We start from the raw sequence: 16,979 nt of genomic DNA on the forward strand, positions 1-16,979 counted from the left end.
GCCATGTGGCCCACAAAACCTAAAATATTTACTATCTGACCCTTTACTGGAAAAATGTGTCAACCCCTGAAATATAAGAACAAACCAATAGAGTCTGCTCTTGGTAGGCCTCATGAGCAGACCATTTACTACCAACATCAGACTTCTACAAGTACATAATTGAGAACCCCTGGGTTGAAAGACTCAGTGTCAAAAAGGTCAAACACAATCTAATATGAGCACAGAAGCAAAATATTTGGAACATGGAGCATCGAATAAGATGAATTTTTTTTTAAATATATTTTATTGGTTTTTTACAGAGAGGAAGGGAGAGAGATAGAGAGCTAGAAACATCGATCAGCTGCCTCCTGCACATCCCCCACTGGGGAAGTGCCCGCAACCCAGGTACATGCCCTTGGCCGGAATCGAACCTGGGACCTTTCAGTCCGCAGGCCGGCGCTCTATCCGCTGAGCCAAACCGGCTTTGGCGAATAAGATGAATTTTAAGTTCTCTCTTGCTCTGTTTTCTGTTTCTCGTGTATATATCTTACCTTATTCTTGCCTCTGATGGAGAAAGATGCATCTTGTTTGTCTAAGATTTTTAACAACAGAACATAAATGCAACATACCTTCACAGTAGCTCTTCTTTTCCTTCAGATGCCTTCAGTTGGAGGCAGGCAGGAGCTTCCCAGAATATCGATGCTGGGAGGAGAAAATACTAGTTCAGACAAGGTTTCCCCCCGAGTCCTTCCTGACTTTTATCCTTCAGGAATTTCTTGTGGATAGTCACAGGGATGTAAAGGAAATAGTCAAGGATATTGTAATAACTGTATATGGTGCCAAGTGGGTACCAGACTTACTGTGGCGATCACTTAATAAGTTATAGAAATGTCTAAGCATGGTGTTGTGCCTGAAACTAATATAATATTGCATGTCAACTGTAACAGAAAAATAAATTTAAAAATTATTTATTGAGTTACTGGTGGTGTGGTTCCCACTAGTGGGCCCCTTCCTTCCAAAGCTCACACATTCTGACACTTAATACTCACCTGTGCTGTTTCTATAAGCAAAGGTGAAGGATCAGGAAAGGTTCATCAAGGAGAGGACAGCCTGGGTCAGGCCTGAAAAGGCATACCTCCACCCTATTTCTAAACCTTACTGCTCTATCCCCTCCCTCCCTATCAAAATCCTAATTATTTTAAAGATAATAGTTGATACTTCTCCTACCAAAGGAAGGAAGTTGGATGATCATAGTGAAGCAAAAGAATATTCTATCCCCTTCTTTATAACTTTACGATTTCTTTAACCACTGTGGGACTCTGAGAAGTGCTGCATTATACAAACCTGCTTAACCAAGGGTTTGCAAAACTTATTTCCCCTTCTCAGAATACTCACATCTGTGCTTTGCCTTAAAAGTGCTCCATACCAGATAAGAGGAAGGAGGAGAGAAGGCTAAGGATCTGTTTTGCTCATCTTTCCCCTCCAACAGCAGGAGAGCTGGAGCGTCAGGATCAGAGATTTGGCTCCCATTGCCCCCTGGATTCACTCCCAGCCCAACTCCTCTCCCTCCCCCACACATTACACACAGCCCAGAAGCAAGTCAGTGATGACAGCCAGAATCAACACTTTCTAGAAACGAGACCCATGCTGAGTCCTTTAACTCCACCATCACCTTCTTCATAGAAAGTAGTCTGTGCTTTGAGGGAATGGGGAGAACAGTCAAGACACGGAGTAAACAGAAGTATGGCCCAGAAACCAATCCTGTCTGCCACCTGTTGTTATAAATAAAGTTTTACTGGAACACTTCCCTGCTCATTTGTTTATGTATTGCCTGTGGCTACTTTTGCATTACAGGGGCAGAGCTTAGTGGTTGCAGCAAAGGCCATATGGCCCTTTATATTGTAAAAAGTTTGCCAGCCCCTGGTCAATACCCAGAATCAGCCCTCTTTTGCCCTTAGATGCTTTTCTGGTTTTATGCTTAAAAATTCTTAACAATCACTCAAGATTTTCATCCCTACAAACAGAAATGGCCTTCTGAGCCACTTCAAAGGGAGAGAATGAGTTAATTTGCAGCAGAGATACCAAGTACAGAACACAAGTCTCATTCTTGCATCCCCCTTCTCCACCCACAGCCCTGAAGCAGACACCCTGGCAAGGCCCGGAACCTTGGGGGAACAACAGAGCCACGGTGGGGGAAATTGATTTGCAGTTAGCAATACACTGTCCCATGACTCAGCGAGCTTGTAAATACCCAAAACGTGTAAGGCCACATGGGATGAATCTTACCTCAGTCCTTTGCCCAGTACTCAGCACGCAGCTGCGCCTGAGGTCAGCATCCCACTAGACTCTGGACTCAGGAGAGGCGAGGGGCCCAGGCTGCAAGACAAGGGAGAATGAACCATCACTCTAAATCTGAACACAGTGACACATGCTTTTCCTACCATCCTTCTACCTTCACCCAGGTCTGTCTCCCCGTTGGCCTCATCTCAGGTCATTATCGCAGCTTCTGTGTGGAACTGAGACCCCGTGTACTATAGTACGGTGAGGCTAATGAGGCAGAGCGAGTGGGGGAGGCAGATTGCTAGAGTAGAGAGTGGGTGCCCTGGAACCCAAATACAGGGGTTCAGTTCCCATCCTGTCATGTTCTTTCCTGTGTGATCTTGGACACATGATGTCATACCCTGCACTTCATGCTTCATTGAAATGAAGTGAATGATGGTCCCTACATCCTGAGATGAGATTTTATGGATAAAGCACCTGGCTAATAACAAGTAACATACTATGTACGCCTATTATTATCATCACCACTCCTTACTACTGGGCCCTGTTGGGTGCCACTGCCCACCTACCAAGCTTGTTTGATCCATCTAGCCTCATAAGCAGCCCATCCTAATGCCCCACAGCTGGAAAGGGCCGCATCTGGTTTCAGGCCAGGACCACCTGGATCAAGGCACATCTACACCGAAAGAATTAACAGCTCACGTCAACAGAGGAGGTATTCACAGACATCATCCTTTTTTAAAATAATTGACTCTGTTGATGTATTTCTTCCTCAGGTTCATGACTACCTCCGCAGCAAATTGTGCTCCCTCTACGAAAACGACTGCATTTTTGATAAATTCGAGTGCGTGTGGAATGGGTCAGACAGGTAAGAAAGGCTCAGTGGCCAGGAGCCTCCCAAAGGCCGGTCCTCTCCTGGCGGAGGCCTGGGTGGTTTCTCTTCCATGGATGTCAATGTCAGGTCCCAAGGCCTTGCAAGGATGCCTTGTGGGTCACCGGATGCCCCTGGGGCAGGCCTGGGAAGAAGGGAAGGACGTAGTGAGACCCTTGACTCCTCTTTCAGGACCAGCGCAGGTGACCCTTTGACATCAACGAGAAAATCTGATCTTTTACACACAAGACCCGCCCCCCACACACACACCCAGGGCCAGGCCAGCATGCCGAAAATGGAGAGCACTAATGATCCTCCCTCAAATCCTAGCACGAATGGTTCACATGACTGCAAACTTTCTAGATCGAAAATTATTTCTTGAAGCTGCTAGTGTAGACTTGGCCAAAGGCCCCGGCGGCTCATTAGCTGAATGCTAGCCGGCCCCATTTATCACATTCCCCTACGTGATTTATTACTGTTTTAAGGCCTTTGATTTCAACAATGCTTCATATTACCTCCCCATAGTTCATTTTTAGTTTGACAAATACAGATGAATCTCTGAGTTCCAGGAGAACTTGGCTCAGGCTTCCAGGGTCTGTCCCTGGTGAAGGCGGCACCAGCACTACAGTATTGCCTAGAACAGTGATGGCGAACCTTTTGAGCTCAGCATGTCAGCATTTTGAAAAACCCTAACTTAACTCTGGTGCCGTGTCACGTATAGAAATTTTTTGATCTTTGCAACCATAGTAAAACAAAGACTTATATTTTTGATATTTATTTTATATATTTAAATGCCATTTAACAAAGAAAAACCAACCAAAAAATGAGTATGCGTGTCATAGGTTCGCCATCACTGGCCTAGAAGCACAGAAATCGATGGTGGCAAAGCACTCGGAGAGTCACACCTTTAGTGAGCGGGAGCTGTCCCTGTCCCTTGTTCAGCCTTCTTAGCCAATGAACCAGAGCGCCCTCCACGTAGCCTGGAAGAAATCACCTTATGGCAGAGGACCCAAGTCAGACCATCTAGCTGGCATAGGACGCGGGGGGGGGGGGGGGGGGGGGGGGGACGACAAACCAATTGTGATATATGAACAAAAGCTCCTACAGGGGAAAGAAGCTAGCCAGCCCTGTTATTTTATCACTTATTTATATGTAATGTACTTATTAATTGTACATATTATTGTGTATTTGTTGTCATTGCTCTCATTTCCCCTCTATCTTAGCCTAGATTCAAAAACTACACTTATTAAGCACCTACTGTATACCAGGCACCTTCACACACATTATGTTATTTAATCCTGACCATGGATTAAATAACAGAATGTTACTTAACATAAACAACATAAAAATGTTAGAAAATGGGACTCCGCCACTTACTGGGCCCCGTTTGGTGCCACTGTCCACCTTGTTTGATCCGTCTAGCCACACAAGCAGCTCACCGGCCCATCCTAACGCCCACAGCTGGGGAGGGCCTTCGAGATCAGCTTTAAATATGCACAATGCTTCATGGTTTCAAAGTGCTCCTGCTCTCCTCACCTTCTCCAGCCTCACAATCCTGAGCCCCACAACCCTGTGGCTCACTGACTGAGCCCCAGAACAGAAAGGAATCTAGGAAACAGCAGTAATTAACAAGGAAGCTTATCACGATCCTTATTTCCAGGTCCAAGGCTGGTTGCTCTTGGCGACTGCGAAGGACATCAGAGCCTGTTTGGGTGTTTGTTTTTAATAAAATGTACGGTGCCATCAGCAGGCCACAGGGTGGCGGGGCGTGCTTTAGAAAGGCACCGTAGGGACGTGCGACGGCCCTTTCCCCACAGCACTCAGTTGCACCATTTCCTCTCTGCCTTTCAGCGTCATCATGACCGGCTCCTACAACAACTTCTTCAGGATGTTTGACCGAAACACCAAGCGTGATGTCACCCTGGAGGCCTCGAGGGAAAACAGCAAACCCCGGGCTATCCTGAAACCTCGAAAAGTGTGCGTGGGGGGCAAGCGGAGAAAAGACGAGATCAGCGTCGACAGCCTGGACTTTAGCAAAAAGATCTTGCATACAGCTTGGCATCCTTCAGAAAATATTATAGCAGTGGCGGCTACAAATAACCTATATATATTCCAGGACAAGGTTAACTAGGAGGACAAGTTATTATTGCTTAATAATCTCACATACTGAATACTAGTCAAACACGTTTTTAAATGTTTCTTTGGGTCTTCATTTGATGCATTGACTTTCATTTCCATACACGGAAAACAACTGGGATAGAATTCAAAGGAGTCCAACTTTCCCATATCCCCAGTTCTAAGACACTTTTGTCCAACCCAATAGGTCCCGGACACTTCTGTTTAGAATTGAGAGCTGCCAGCTAACAGTAATTCTTCCATAGTTGACCTGAATTTCTGATGCTTTTCTTTGCCCAGTTTTCTCTGGTGGGTCCCGTGTTTTGTTGCTAGGTGTCTGCTGAGATAAAATGAGGTTGTCTGTAGTATTTAAAGTGAAAGGGGATACGTTTTTTTTTTAATTAAACAATTCCCTTTGATTGAAAAATTCAACAAAAAAATAAACACCGTTTACTCTACTCTTTAGAGAAATGCTCCTTGTTTTGTGAGAAAGAAAGAAAAAGAACTAGTCAGCATCTCCTGCCCCAACAGCACTTTTTTTTTTTTTTTGCCATTTTCTTTTTTAACAATTTCATTTGAGCCAGAGATTTATCTCATGAGGCTGTGAAGGGGATGCTGAATGAGAAGGGGAGGACCACATCAGCGCCGCTATAGTCTTTCATTTGTAAGCGCCATAGAAAGAGCCTGAGAATCTGGCTGGGAAGCACCGCGAGTGCTTCAGGGGACATAAAGGGAGTGCTTCTACACGGCGCTTCTCAGGGCTGGCTTGGCAAGGCCACGGGGGCCAGATTCCATCAGCCGCTCTGTTCCTTTTGCTTTTTGTCATTTTAAATGGCTCCATATAATCCTCTACTTACACGTTCCCTGGCTTTTTCTCTTCACCCTTTTCCAGCTTACTTACTCCATTGACTTCTAAAGGCCGGACCCTGGTTGTTTCTTAGCTGGCGTTCTGCATGAAGCTGGAGGCTGCGGGGACCAGCCCTGGCTCCCTGAGCAAGGCTGGCCTGTCCTTTTCGGGCGGGCATGTCTCCTGAGCAGGCCCCCACCCGTCTTCCTGGGTTTGGTAACCAAAAGGAACAACCCATCGATCTCCACTGTCGCTAGAACCGATACAGCCAATAAAAATGCTGATTTGTACAGTCTAATTGAGCACTTCTAGCCCTCCCCAAGCTCACCATCTGCAAAAAATGGAATCCGGGGGAATGGAGATGCTTTGACATTAGAGTGACGTTGGCTTAAACCTGTGGAGGCTGGTTCGTCCTTCCCCCAAGTTGAAGATTCAAACTAAAACTTCCAGAAGGTTCAATGTGGCACACCTCTGGGAAGGAGACACAGTGAATTCAAAGGACTGAAAAGCAAAAGGTTTCTCAGAATAAGCAACACATAAGCAGAATTGTAAAGCAGGTCGCCCACCAGGCCAAGCATATTATGGCGTTTCTAGTAGAGAGAACATCACAGGTGAGGTCTGAAGCAAGCGTGGATGCTGCACGCACGGCAGCGTGAAATGAATGTTTCTAATTAGATTAGAAACACTTCAATTTGCCAGAACTGGCCTGGCCCCTCTTTCTTTCGTGCATCCAATAACAAACAGTTATGAAGCCCTTAGACCCAGGTACAGTATTTAACTATAAAATAGAGTAAAAGGACACCATATATACTTGTTATGTGACAGCCACTGAGCAAGGCACTTTTTAAAACCATTACAACCCCCTAATGGGTAAATACATTATTCCGTTTTTACAGCTGAAAAACAGACTAAAAGGGGTTCGATGGCACCGTCGCAGTGACACAGCCACAGTCCGATCTGGAGCTGTCCTCTCCCAGGTCCGTGCTGCTCCCACCACAGTGATGGGTAACACAGAGCTGCCCTGTCCTGTCTCTTTCCACTGGCGAGGACACTCACAAACACGCCGTCTCTCTGCGACCGAATATTGCCTGACAGCTGCGCAGGAATACAAATCTGGTCACCAAAGCAGAGAGTGAAGTCAAGTAGCTCCCAGAGGCCTCTAACCCCTGACCTGGACCTTTTTATTACCTTTTAACCATCCCCCAATTTAGATCTTTCACGCCCCATTAGCTAAACTGCTGGTGGCCGGACAAGGTGACCTGCCTTCTCTGCCTATTCTGGCCTTGGACGCTGTCAAGTTAACGATCGCTGCCAGGCCAGAACCGGGGGTTTAGTGACAGATCCCCAGTCCACTCCCTACCCCTCATCCCCTGAAAAGCTAACCTTGGTCTCAGACAGACAGCTGCCCTAAAGCCCTGCCTGCTGACCCAGCTCAGGACTCCCCATGTGGTCTGCCATATTAGGTTTGAGCGAGAGTGGAAGGAGCATTTCTCTAGAGCTCATCCTTGTGCCGATACCGATATCACAGGGAAGTGGGGGCGGCCACTGTCATGTGCATTCTTGCTCTGGGCAGCTAACAATACACTCCCTCCCACCCAGAGCAGTAACTTGTGAGTTGAAGAGAACCCAAGGGAAGCTGGAGTAGAAGGGAGGGGATGGGGCTGCCTCATTAGCAGAGGAAAAGTAGTATTTTGGCACTCCAAACCATCGCTCGGTTGGGTGATATTCATGAATGCGGTCATTCATTCACTCAGACATTTCATGGTCAGTCTGTACTACCTGCAAGCCCTGTGCCGGGTGGTCCGGGAAGCAGGGCGTACACTGCCACGGGGGATGCAGGTGATGTCAGCAGGAGAAGGTTACAGTGCGGAGTCCGGGGCACCTGCTGGGTGGCACGCTGAGCTCCTCCACTCACACGCTGAACTCTGGGCAAATCACTTCACCTCTCTGGGTCTCAATTTGCTTACTGATAAAAATAAGGCTATAAATGGCACCTATATCATAAAACTGCTGTGAAGATTGAGTGATTTGATATAGCAGAGCTCTCAGAATGGTGGTGGGCAACAATAAACACTCGGTGTGTGTTCTTGCTGCCGCTCCCCCAGCTCTGTAAACCGGCGTGAGTGCTGTGACGGCTGCGGCGGGCGCCGGAGAGCGGGAAGCACCCCTCATCCAGAGGAGCGATTGCTAGGGTAAACCGGACAGGTCAGTGAGGAGTACGCGATCCAGGCGAAGAGAACGGGAAAGAGCGGTCCAGGTGCCGAGATTGTACATGAAAAAGGGGGGAAAGCACCTACTGTGTTTACTGGGGAAAACAGGAACGCAGCCCTAGCTGGTGTGGCTGTTGGTTGGAGCATCATCCCACACACCGAAAGGATGGGGGTTCCATTCCCGGGCAGGGCACATACCCAGACTGCAGGTTCGATCCCCAGATGGGGTGTGTATAGGAGGCAACCAATCGATGTTTTTCTCTCACATCAATGTCTCTCTCTCTCTCTCTCTCTCTCTCTCTCTCTCTCTCTCTCTCTCTCCCTCTCCTTTTCTCTCTCAAAATCAATGAAAGCATGTCCCCTGGTGAGAATTAAAAAAAAAAAAATCAGGACTGCAGACCAAGAGAAGGGGACGTAAAAGGACAATAACACATGACATGAGACATAATAATGCACGGCCTCAGTGAGGCTCGCACACCAGGGCTCTCCAATAGCCAGGCTATGAGCCGCTTGATTGAGAAATTATGGTTCCCATAGCTTAGCAAATGCATATGGTCTGGGCACACTCAGCTCAGTGTCACCTCCTCAGAGAAGCCTTTCCTGACCACCCTACGTTCCCCGAGGCCTGAAGCATTTCGTCCACTCTCATATCCCCAGAGCAGAGAGAAGTGTCTGGCACACAGTAGGTGCTCAATCAATATTTGTTGAAGGAATGAACAGATAAGGGAGGGAGTGAGGAAGACAGGCACAGCCTCTGCCCTCAGGAAGCTTACAAGATGATCAGGGAGTTTGAGTTATGAGGAACCTGGCATACGGCCTCACAGCATTGCCCACAGGAGTCGAGGAATTAAAAAGAAAAAAATGGAGCGCCAGTGAGCCGAGATGTGTTAAGAACCAGCGGCGGAGCTCAGGTTGCAGCCGCAGTTAATAGAGCACGTGTCCCTGCCTGGTGCATCGCCACCACCCCCAGCAGCAGTCAGTCTTCTGGGACCCTGCAAAGCGTGCAGAAAGGCTGACAGCTCACAATCAATACCATGTTCACTGATGCAGGGAGCAACATGATCACATCCAAGATGTTGCCCCCACATCCCGCTCCAGCACTAAATATTCCCCATAACAAGGCTAAGGGGAGTGACAAGAGCTATTATTTCCAACCCTCCCACTTGGAGGCAAGAGGTGAGGCGAACCTTTCCCTGGATAGTCTTAGGGGAAAGCAAGCCAGTTCCCCCAAGAAATCGCTCGAAGCTGATCCCAGGCCTGACACAGCACGACAGGGGTGCGAGAAGACTGGCATTTCCGCTTTGTCTGGGTGTCCACGATATAGAAGGGGAGGCTCTCTGGGCGGCTGAGAGGGGGGTGGATGGTCCCACACACACACCCAGGTTGGCGGGGAATGTGTGAGGGGTGGATGCTGGGCTGTGTTCTACGTGCCCATGTCCTTCTAATAAAATGAAACTTCACACACACCCACACACACACACAGTTTAGCTTTCCTATTTCAGCTTCTCTGACTGGCATAACTGAAGGTCATATTTCATTCAAGCCAATGGCTTCCAACTCTAAGTGCAGGTGGCTTCTGAATAGTCAGCCGGAATTTATCAAAGGGAACAGCAAACAAGTGCATGTTAAACACCACCCATTGCTCAGTGGGAAAAAGGGGAGCGGGTCAGGCTGCACACAGCCTTGCTGCTAAATCCACCCTCACATGGTTCTCAGCCTGTGCCAGGACTCTAACAGGAAGCAGGCGGGGCAAGGATGCCAGGGATGTTTTCCTAATTCCATAGTGAATTTATTTAATGGCAGGCTTTTTTTTTTTCTTCAGCCTTTCACTTCCTTCCTGACAAGATGAGGAATATTGCTCTTATTTTTCATGTTCTTTTTGAAAAGGCAGACAGGTTATTTAGTTATAGTTATGATGCTTCTTGATCAAAGAAATCAGCTAACACTCGAAGATGGGTATATTCACTGGAGATGTGACAAATGTCATAGAAACTCAGAAATTTGTCCATCGTGGAACAAGAAAGCTCAGTTCACAAGCTAACTTTTCCAATGCACAAAAAGCATGCATTTCGGGGACAGACTGGCACAGGGACGGTTAACTAACTCCATCAGCCTCAAACGGTGTCTCAAGAGGGACATTGGGGAGGCGCCCACAAGAACGGTGATTATAGCTTCCTCCTGTTCTCCAGCATTAAACACAAGATGGATTCTTCTTAACATGACATCACATGCACACACATGCACACACACGCACACAGCCTCAACAGACCCTCCTTTCTCAGGGACTCTGTGACTCTTCTGTCTGAATGATGGCTGCTCCCCTGCTGGAAACAAAGGTTGTCAATTTCTTATTGTAGTTTATATCAGGACCGGGATCCATTTACAAATGAACACTCCGCTGGCTTGGTTGATAATAAAGTTACATGACGCCACATAAGATTGTAACAACTTCCTTCCACACCTGCTCATTACATTGCTCAGTCACAATGACACTTTGGGTGGAATAACTGTCCTGGTGATGAGCAACAGTTGAACACTATTCTTTGTGGTGCCATTTCAACTTATTCCAGCACTTTCACCACCAGACAGGTGATGCAGTCTGCCCCAGGTTAGATGGAGAGTAACTCCGAGACCAAGGCTGACGCCAGGTCTTTCAAATCTCTACAATCAGCCTTATTTCATTGTTGGGTTTGTGTTGTTTGTTGCTGTTGTTTTTTGTGGGTCTACTTAAACCTAGGCTGAAGGTCTTGATAAAAAATGTCAATTCCGACTCAAAGAGAATTCAGCATTTCTGTCTGTGGTACCAAAGCCAGTTCTGCAAGGGGTCTTAGGAGGACTGCCTCACGCCAACACTCACTGGCGTCCGTGTTGGCACAGATTTGCACAGGCGGCCCACTGCAGTTATCCACCACATTCAATGTCATTGACCCACAAGATTAAATGCTACTAAATATTTACCTTCCTGCAGATCTCTATGCCCAACAGTTATTCACATATGACCATGTACCACACAGTAAGCTACACAGATAATCAAGGCACAAGCCCTGTCCTTAAGGGCTACAATCTAATCAGAAATGCCATTCCAACAGGTGAGCTCAAAATAGCCTGGTTAATGCAATGGCAGAGGTATGCATAGGTTCTCACAGGTATATAGAGTCAGAGCATCTGATCTCCCTCCAGAATGAAATGAGTTCAATCATAACGGAGGACGGGGTCCACCCAGGTGAGCACGAACATGAGCGAAGGCACAAGGCTGAGAAGCCCCACCTGTCCTGAGAACTACCAGCAGTTTGATTTTGCTGAAAGCAAAGACGGCGAGGACAGGCTCGAGTGCGGGTGAGGGAGCTGAGGGCCTTTTAGAGGGCTCAGACATCACTGGAGTGCCACTGGGAGACTTCTAAGGGGAGAATTGACATCCTTGGAATTACATTTTCGAAGATCCCTCTGGTAACTGTGTAAATGACACATTTGAAGTGGACAAGATTGAGAGCAGGCAGTCTACTCAGGAAGCTGTTGAAGGGGTCCAGGAAAGAGAATATGAGGGCCTGAACTGGGGATAAAGGAAACACTGAAGAGGTAAGATCTGTATAAGTTAGAGACTGACTTGATGAGAGAAAAAAGAGAAGTTAATGGAGGTGCCTAGGTGGGTAGTTAAGCCGATAAGCAATGTTGGGAGCAGAGACGAAGACTAAATGGACAGGAGTAGGGCTTAGGGGGAGGAAAAAAGATAAGGGGTCTAACTTTGGACATAATGGCTTTGAGGAGCCAGAGCAATCAGTGACCAAGGTGTCACTACATATGATGGAGAATTAGTCATCAATGCGTTCTGGCCTTTATACAGAGGACTACAAGTTGGCACAGACAGTGAGACTCTGTTGGCTGGGGAGAGGGCCCTGGGGAGCTGTATGTTTCACATCAGAGCGGGGGGCGGGGGGTGGTGAGGACACCCAAAGCATTAGAGGAGGAAGCACTGGAGTCATGAGAAGAACCATGAGCAAAACATGTTGTGGAGATAAGAGAGAAGAGTTCCCCCAATGACAAATACAGTTCCTATGGTTCTATATTTAAAAAAAAAAAAATAGAAACCCAGTAGAAAGTAGGTAATGGACTTAAGGCGACTCACAAAAGAAGATATCCAGAAAAGTCAATGAACATAAAAAATGTGCTCTATTTAGTAATCAGGGAAATGTAACTACTACTATCCAACCACAAAATGGGAGACATTAGAAGGACTGGCGCTAACAAGTGTTGGCAAAGATCTGGTTTAGAGCAGACGTCAGTCAACCCTCCCTATAAAAGGCCAGATGGCAAATAATTCAGACTTTGCAGACTGTCCGGTCTCTGTTGTAACTACTCAGCTCTGCTGCTGCAATGTGAAAACGTCCATTGACAATACACAAATGAATGAAATAGTGTTCCAATAAAACCATATTTACGAAAGTAGGTGGGGGCAGAATTTTGGCCGGTGTGCCTCAGTGTGCCAACCCCAGGCCTAGAGCTTGGAGTCTGGAAAGATCACACAGGCTCCATTACTTGCACAGTCCTGAACAAGTGATCAATCTCTCTATGCCTCACTCTCCTCATGTGTAAGTGAAAATAATAATACCCCACCTCACAGACTCATTATGAGGATTCAATGAATTAGTAAATGTAAAGTGCTTAAAACAGTGCCTGGCGAAGTGAAGGGCCGAGTGTGTGACCTGCTTTACCGTCGCCAGCATCATCATGGTCCATGGTGCTGAGAAAGGAACCCAGTCTTGTGTCATTTGGGCCCAAGATCAAAAGAGGCCGAAAGCTCTTGGCCCAGGCTATCCAGTTACAATAAAGTAATAATATTCCTTTTTTGCTTAAAACAGTTTGAGCTGCCTTTCTCTTATAACTGAAATTATTTCATCTGACAAAATTAATGAATCAGGATAGGGATGACAGTTACCTAACACACCGTTTCTGCGCCCGTCACAGACATCACCATTTAACCACGGGCTTTTCTCTCACCTAGCCTCTGCTATGGACTGAATATGTCCCCTGCCCCCAAATTTATACTAGTATGTTGAAGCCCTACCCGCCTGCAGGGACGGCATTTGGAGATGGAGCATTTGGGAGGTTATTAGGGTTAACTGAGGGCAGGAGTGTGGCATGGCCCTCGTGATGGGGTTAGTGCCTTTATGAAAGAGGCATTGAAGAGCTTGCTCCCTCTATCTCCACCTACACACACCAAGAAAAGGCCACTGAGGACACGGCGAGAAGGTGGCCTCCTGCAAACCAAGGAGAGAGCTCTCACCAGACACCAACCCTGCTGGCACCTTGATCTTGGACTTCCAGTCTCCAGAACTGTGAGAAATGAATTCCTGTTGTTTAAGCCACCCAGTCCACGGTATTTTGTGATGGGAATCCAGGTTAATGAAGACAGACATGTACGCCCCCCCCCAACGAAACAGGACCCAAGCAGCCTATCAATCAATCAAAGTCGCCTGTGAAATAAAACCTCTCTATGCCTGCTGGAGGTCATGGATTCTAGGAGCTGATCCCTGGTAATACTGATGAGCTTTGTGAATGTTCTCTAAGTGTATGTTTGTGACAGGGAAAGAAATTTGCCAAAAGACCTATACATTTTTAGATGTGCAGTCTCCATTTCTAACTTGTCATTTATGAGTCTTCATTCTTTCAAATCTTCACTTTAAACTGCCTGCACAAAATCCTTGAAATTCTCCCACAGTCCTCCTTTCTTTACCAAGTACCTTTTCTCTCCGAAGGGTCAATAAATGCTGTTTGCATGAGTGAAGGCAGCAAAGGCTGCTAACGAACAAGTTTACCCCCTGGCCGGTTTTGCTCAGTGGTTGGAGCATTGGGCTACAGACTGAAGGGTCTCTGGTTCAATTGTGGTCAAGGGCAAGTACCTCCCTTGCTTAATCCCTGGCTCCAGGGCATGTGTGGGAGGCAACCAATCAATACGTCTCTCTCACATAGATGTTTCTCTCTCTGTCTCTACACCTCCCTTCTACTCTCTTACAAATCAATGGAAAAAATATCCTTGCGAGAGGATTAACAAACAAAACAAAAAAGAACAAGTTTCTCCTCTACTCCAGAAGTGATCAAATTAATAGACTTTAAACTGTACAGTGTCACTGATGAATGTAAGGTCCCTAATCTACTGTGGGGAAAACAATGGCATAATTAACTTGATTTGTTTTACATTCATAGAGAGCCTTTGAATTCAGAATGCAAATGAGCCAAGAACCTGCATACTTTCCTTTTTCTTTAAAATTTAATTAGCTTATTGCTAGCAATATTCCGTTCTTCCCAAATTCTTAACAGACGGTGGGAATACTATTACTACCTCCTTGAAAAATTACTCTGATGCGTTCCTTCTTCTCAAATAAGTGAAGTTACCATCTGTTGGTTAAGAAAGAACTCCCTGGTAATTCTACTATGAAGTGTCCATCTTAGTGGTGCTTCAAACTCCACTGTGGATCAGAATGACCTGGAGACTCGTTAAAACATAACGCTGGGCCCGTCCCCAGAAGTTCTGCTTCAGTAAGTCTGGGGTGGGGCCACCTACTAGGGTGGGTGCCCTGTTTTCACTCTTTGCCCCTACCTAGTGGCCATGGCTGCATAGACCATAGTGCAAGCCCCTTAAGCCAAGCCCGAGCCACACTTGGAGGCTCGGAGACCACAGGTCAGATTGGTCTGGTTTCTGGTAGACGCGGCAAACCTAAGAGCTGGGGCAGTGTTCTACTGTTGCCATGTGAGCCACAGCCTACCTACTTACAAGCTGCGTTAGCAGTCCGTGGGGAAGTACGTACAAAAATGAAAAGCACTTAGGAGCCCTTAGAGCACTTTGTCAGAGTAATTCTATGACTCTGGATTCTCATACTAAAAAGTAGCCTTTATTTCACTTGGGTATAAGCATTGTTGCTGTGTTTTAGCACAGACAGTTTGAGGAACACTGGATTTCAGAGGGGCAAAGTCGATCTGCAGAGAGAAACGGCAGAGGCAGATGACTGAGAAGGGGTCCTGGTTCCAGCCCACTCCTGAGACCCGATGACATCTGTGCCCTTAGATTCCAAAACACATCCCTGGGTCCTTGTGGGTGATGCTTTTTGCTGAAGCTTGCTCAGGCGATTTTATGGGCCTTGAAACTAGAATCCTAGTGAATACGCCCATACCGGTCTCTGAGGGGGAAGAAAGCCCTACCAGTCTTCATCCTCGTTCCCTAATAAGTTCTAACCCGAGACTCCATCAGCCAATCCACAGAAGCAATCACCTTTTCCTTCTCATCCTTAACTAGACCCTTAAAATAAAAGGGCTCTTTCTGCAGGAATCATGGAGAACACAGAGAAGGGTAATGGCTGAAACAGATGAGAGTGAGTTGATAACTACTATATATGGAGAGCTTACTGTGCGCTCTCACTGCAAGCACACTGTGAGCTGATGCCCATAGGCTTGCTGCATGTAGCTCACTTCATAGTGGGAGAGACACAACAGACAACAAATAAATCAATAAACCAGACCATTTCAGAGAGTGATACATGCAGGGGAAAAAATATATATGTGACAAGGAAAACACTCAAACTATCAGCTGAGACAAAAAGGAAAGGAGGCAGAGATGAAAGACTGAGAATTATAATAAATGTCATTTATTAAAGCCTAACCCTGTGCCAGGCCTGCTAAATATTTTAAGTGCCCTCGGAATAGCCCTAGGAGAGCTGTTGTCACCCCATTTTAGAGATGGGGGATAAAAGTTCAGGGAGGTTCCCTAACTTGCCCAAGACAGAGTTGGGAAGACAGAAAGGCAGGCATGAATCTCAATATATATTACTCCCAAACCCATACCTTAACTGCCCATGGAAAACAGCAGAACACAAAGGTGGCCTCAATGAATGAGTATCTTCTTGGTCACCCAGAACACTCAGGCCCACCCAATCTGCTTCTTAGCACAAAGGGCCTGGAAATGCCTTCAAATACACATTTCCTTCTCTACATCCACTGCAAAGGCCTCCTGCTCAGGGAGGCCGGCCTGTGTTGGTTAGTAGAAAGCAGCAGGAGCCAAGTGCTTCGGGCCACATAAAAGCTATTTTTGCAGGAAGCATCTCACAAAATGGAACAAGAAAGAAGGCTGGAGAATATGATGTTATTTCCCCAAGCAGAGGCAGGGGACGGCTGTAAAATGTCTCATAAAATCCCAACAAATGTACAAATGGCAGACTTCAGTTGAACAGCGATGGAGTGAGTTGTTGTACATCTGGGTGGGGTTCCCAACCGCCAGAAGAGCCTGGGGCTCCAATCTTTGTTTACAGGTGCTAACCCATCCATCACACCCCCGGTGAAGCTGTGTCCTCCCTCCCTCTGCAGGGCATGCAGCCCTCTCCCTCCCTCCCACTCTCTGGATAGGTTAGTGCACCTGTTTTCTAATAACACTTTCAGGTGACTGAAGTCATCCATCTTTCTGGGCCTTATGGGTAAGCAGACTCTGGATTTAGGCCTCCATACCCGCTCCAGGCAGGATGCCTGACATCCCAGCCGTGAACAAAGATAAACGCAAGAACACTAGGTGCCTTGAGGTGAGGAACAGACTTATAGAATGGTGACTCCAGTGGAATAAAAAACAGAATAAAATATCCATTCCAACCCCACTATTCTAGAGTTCACAGCGATCTAAGATAATTTTTGTTGGCTT

The 16,979-nt window shown here is 46.7% G+C and overlaps 1 protein-coding gene across 8 annotated transcripts in view; it reads left to right on the top strand.

Moving 5' to 3' along the window:
* PPP2R2B (protein phosphatase 2 regulatory subunit Bbeta) overlaps positions 1 to 5,703 on the top strand; it is a 376,594-nt gene extending 370,891 nt beyond the window's left edge. For all 8 annotated transcript variants that reach the window (XM_036313813.1, XM_036313821.1, XM_036313814.1 and 5 more), the window contains 2 exons: positions 3,036 to 3,127; positions 4,982 to 5,703. In XM_036313813.1, the coding sequence (XP_036169706.1) occupies positions 3,036 to 3,127; positions 4,982 to 5,261 (372 nt within the window). In that variant the 3' untranslated portion in view covers positions 5,262 to 5,703. The remainder of the gene's footprint in view (positions 1 to 3,035; positions 3,128 to 4,981) is intronic.
* The last annotated feature ends 11,276 nt before the right edge of the window (positions 5,704 to 16,979 follow it).

Source organism: Myotis myotis, unplaced genomic scaffold, assembly GCF_014108235.1.
Source record: "Myotis myotis isolate mMyoMyo1 unplaced genomic scaffold, mMyoMyo1.p scaffold_m19_p_6, whole genome shotgun sequence".
Taxonomy (NCBI): Eukaryota; Metazoa; Chordata; class Mammalia; order Chiroptera; family Vespertilionidae; genus Myotis; species Myotis myotis.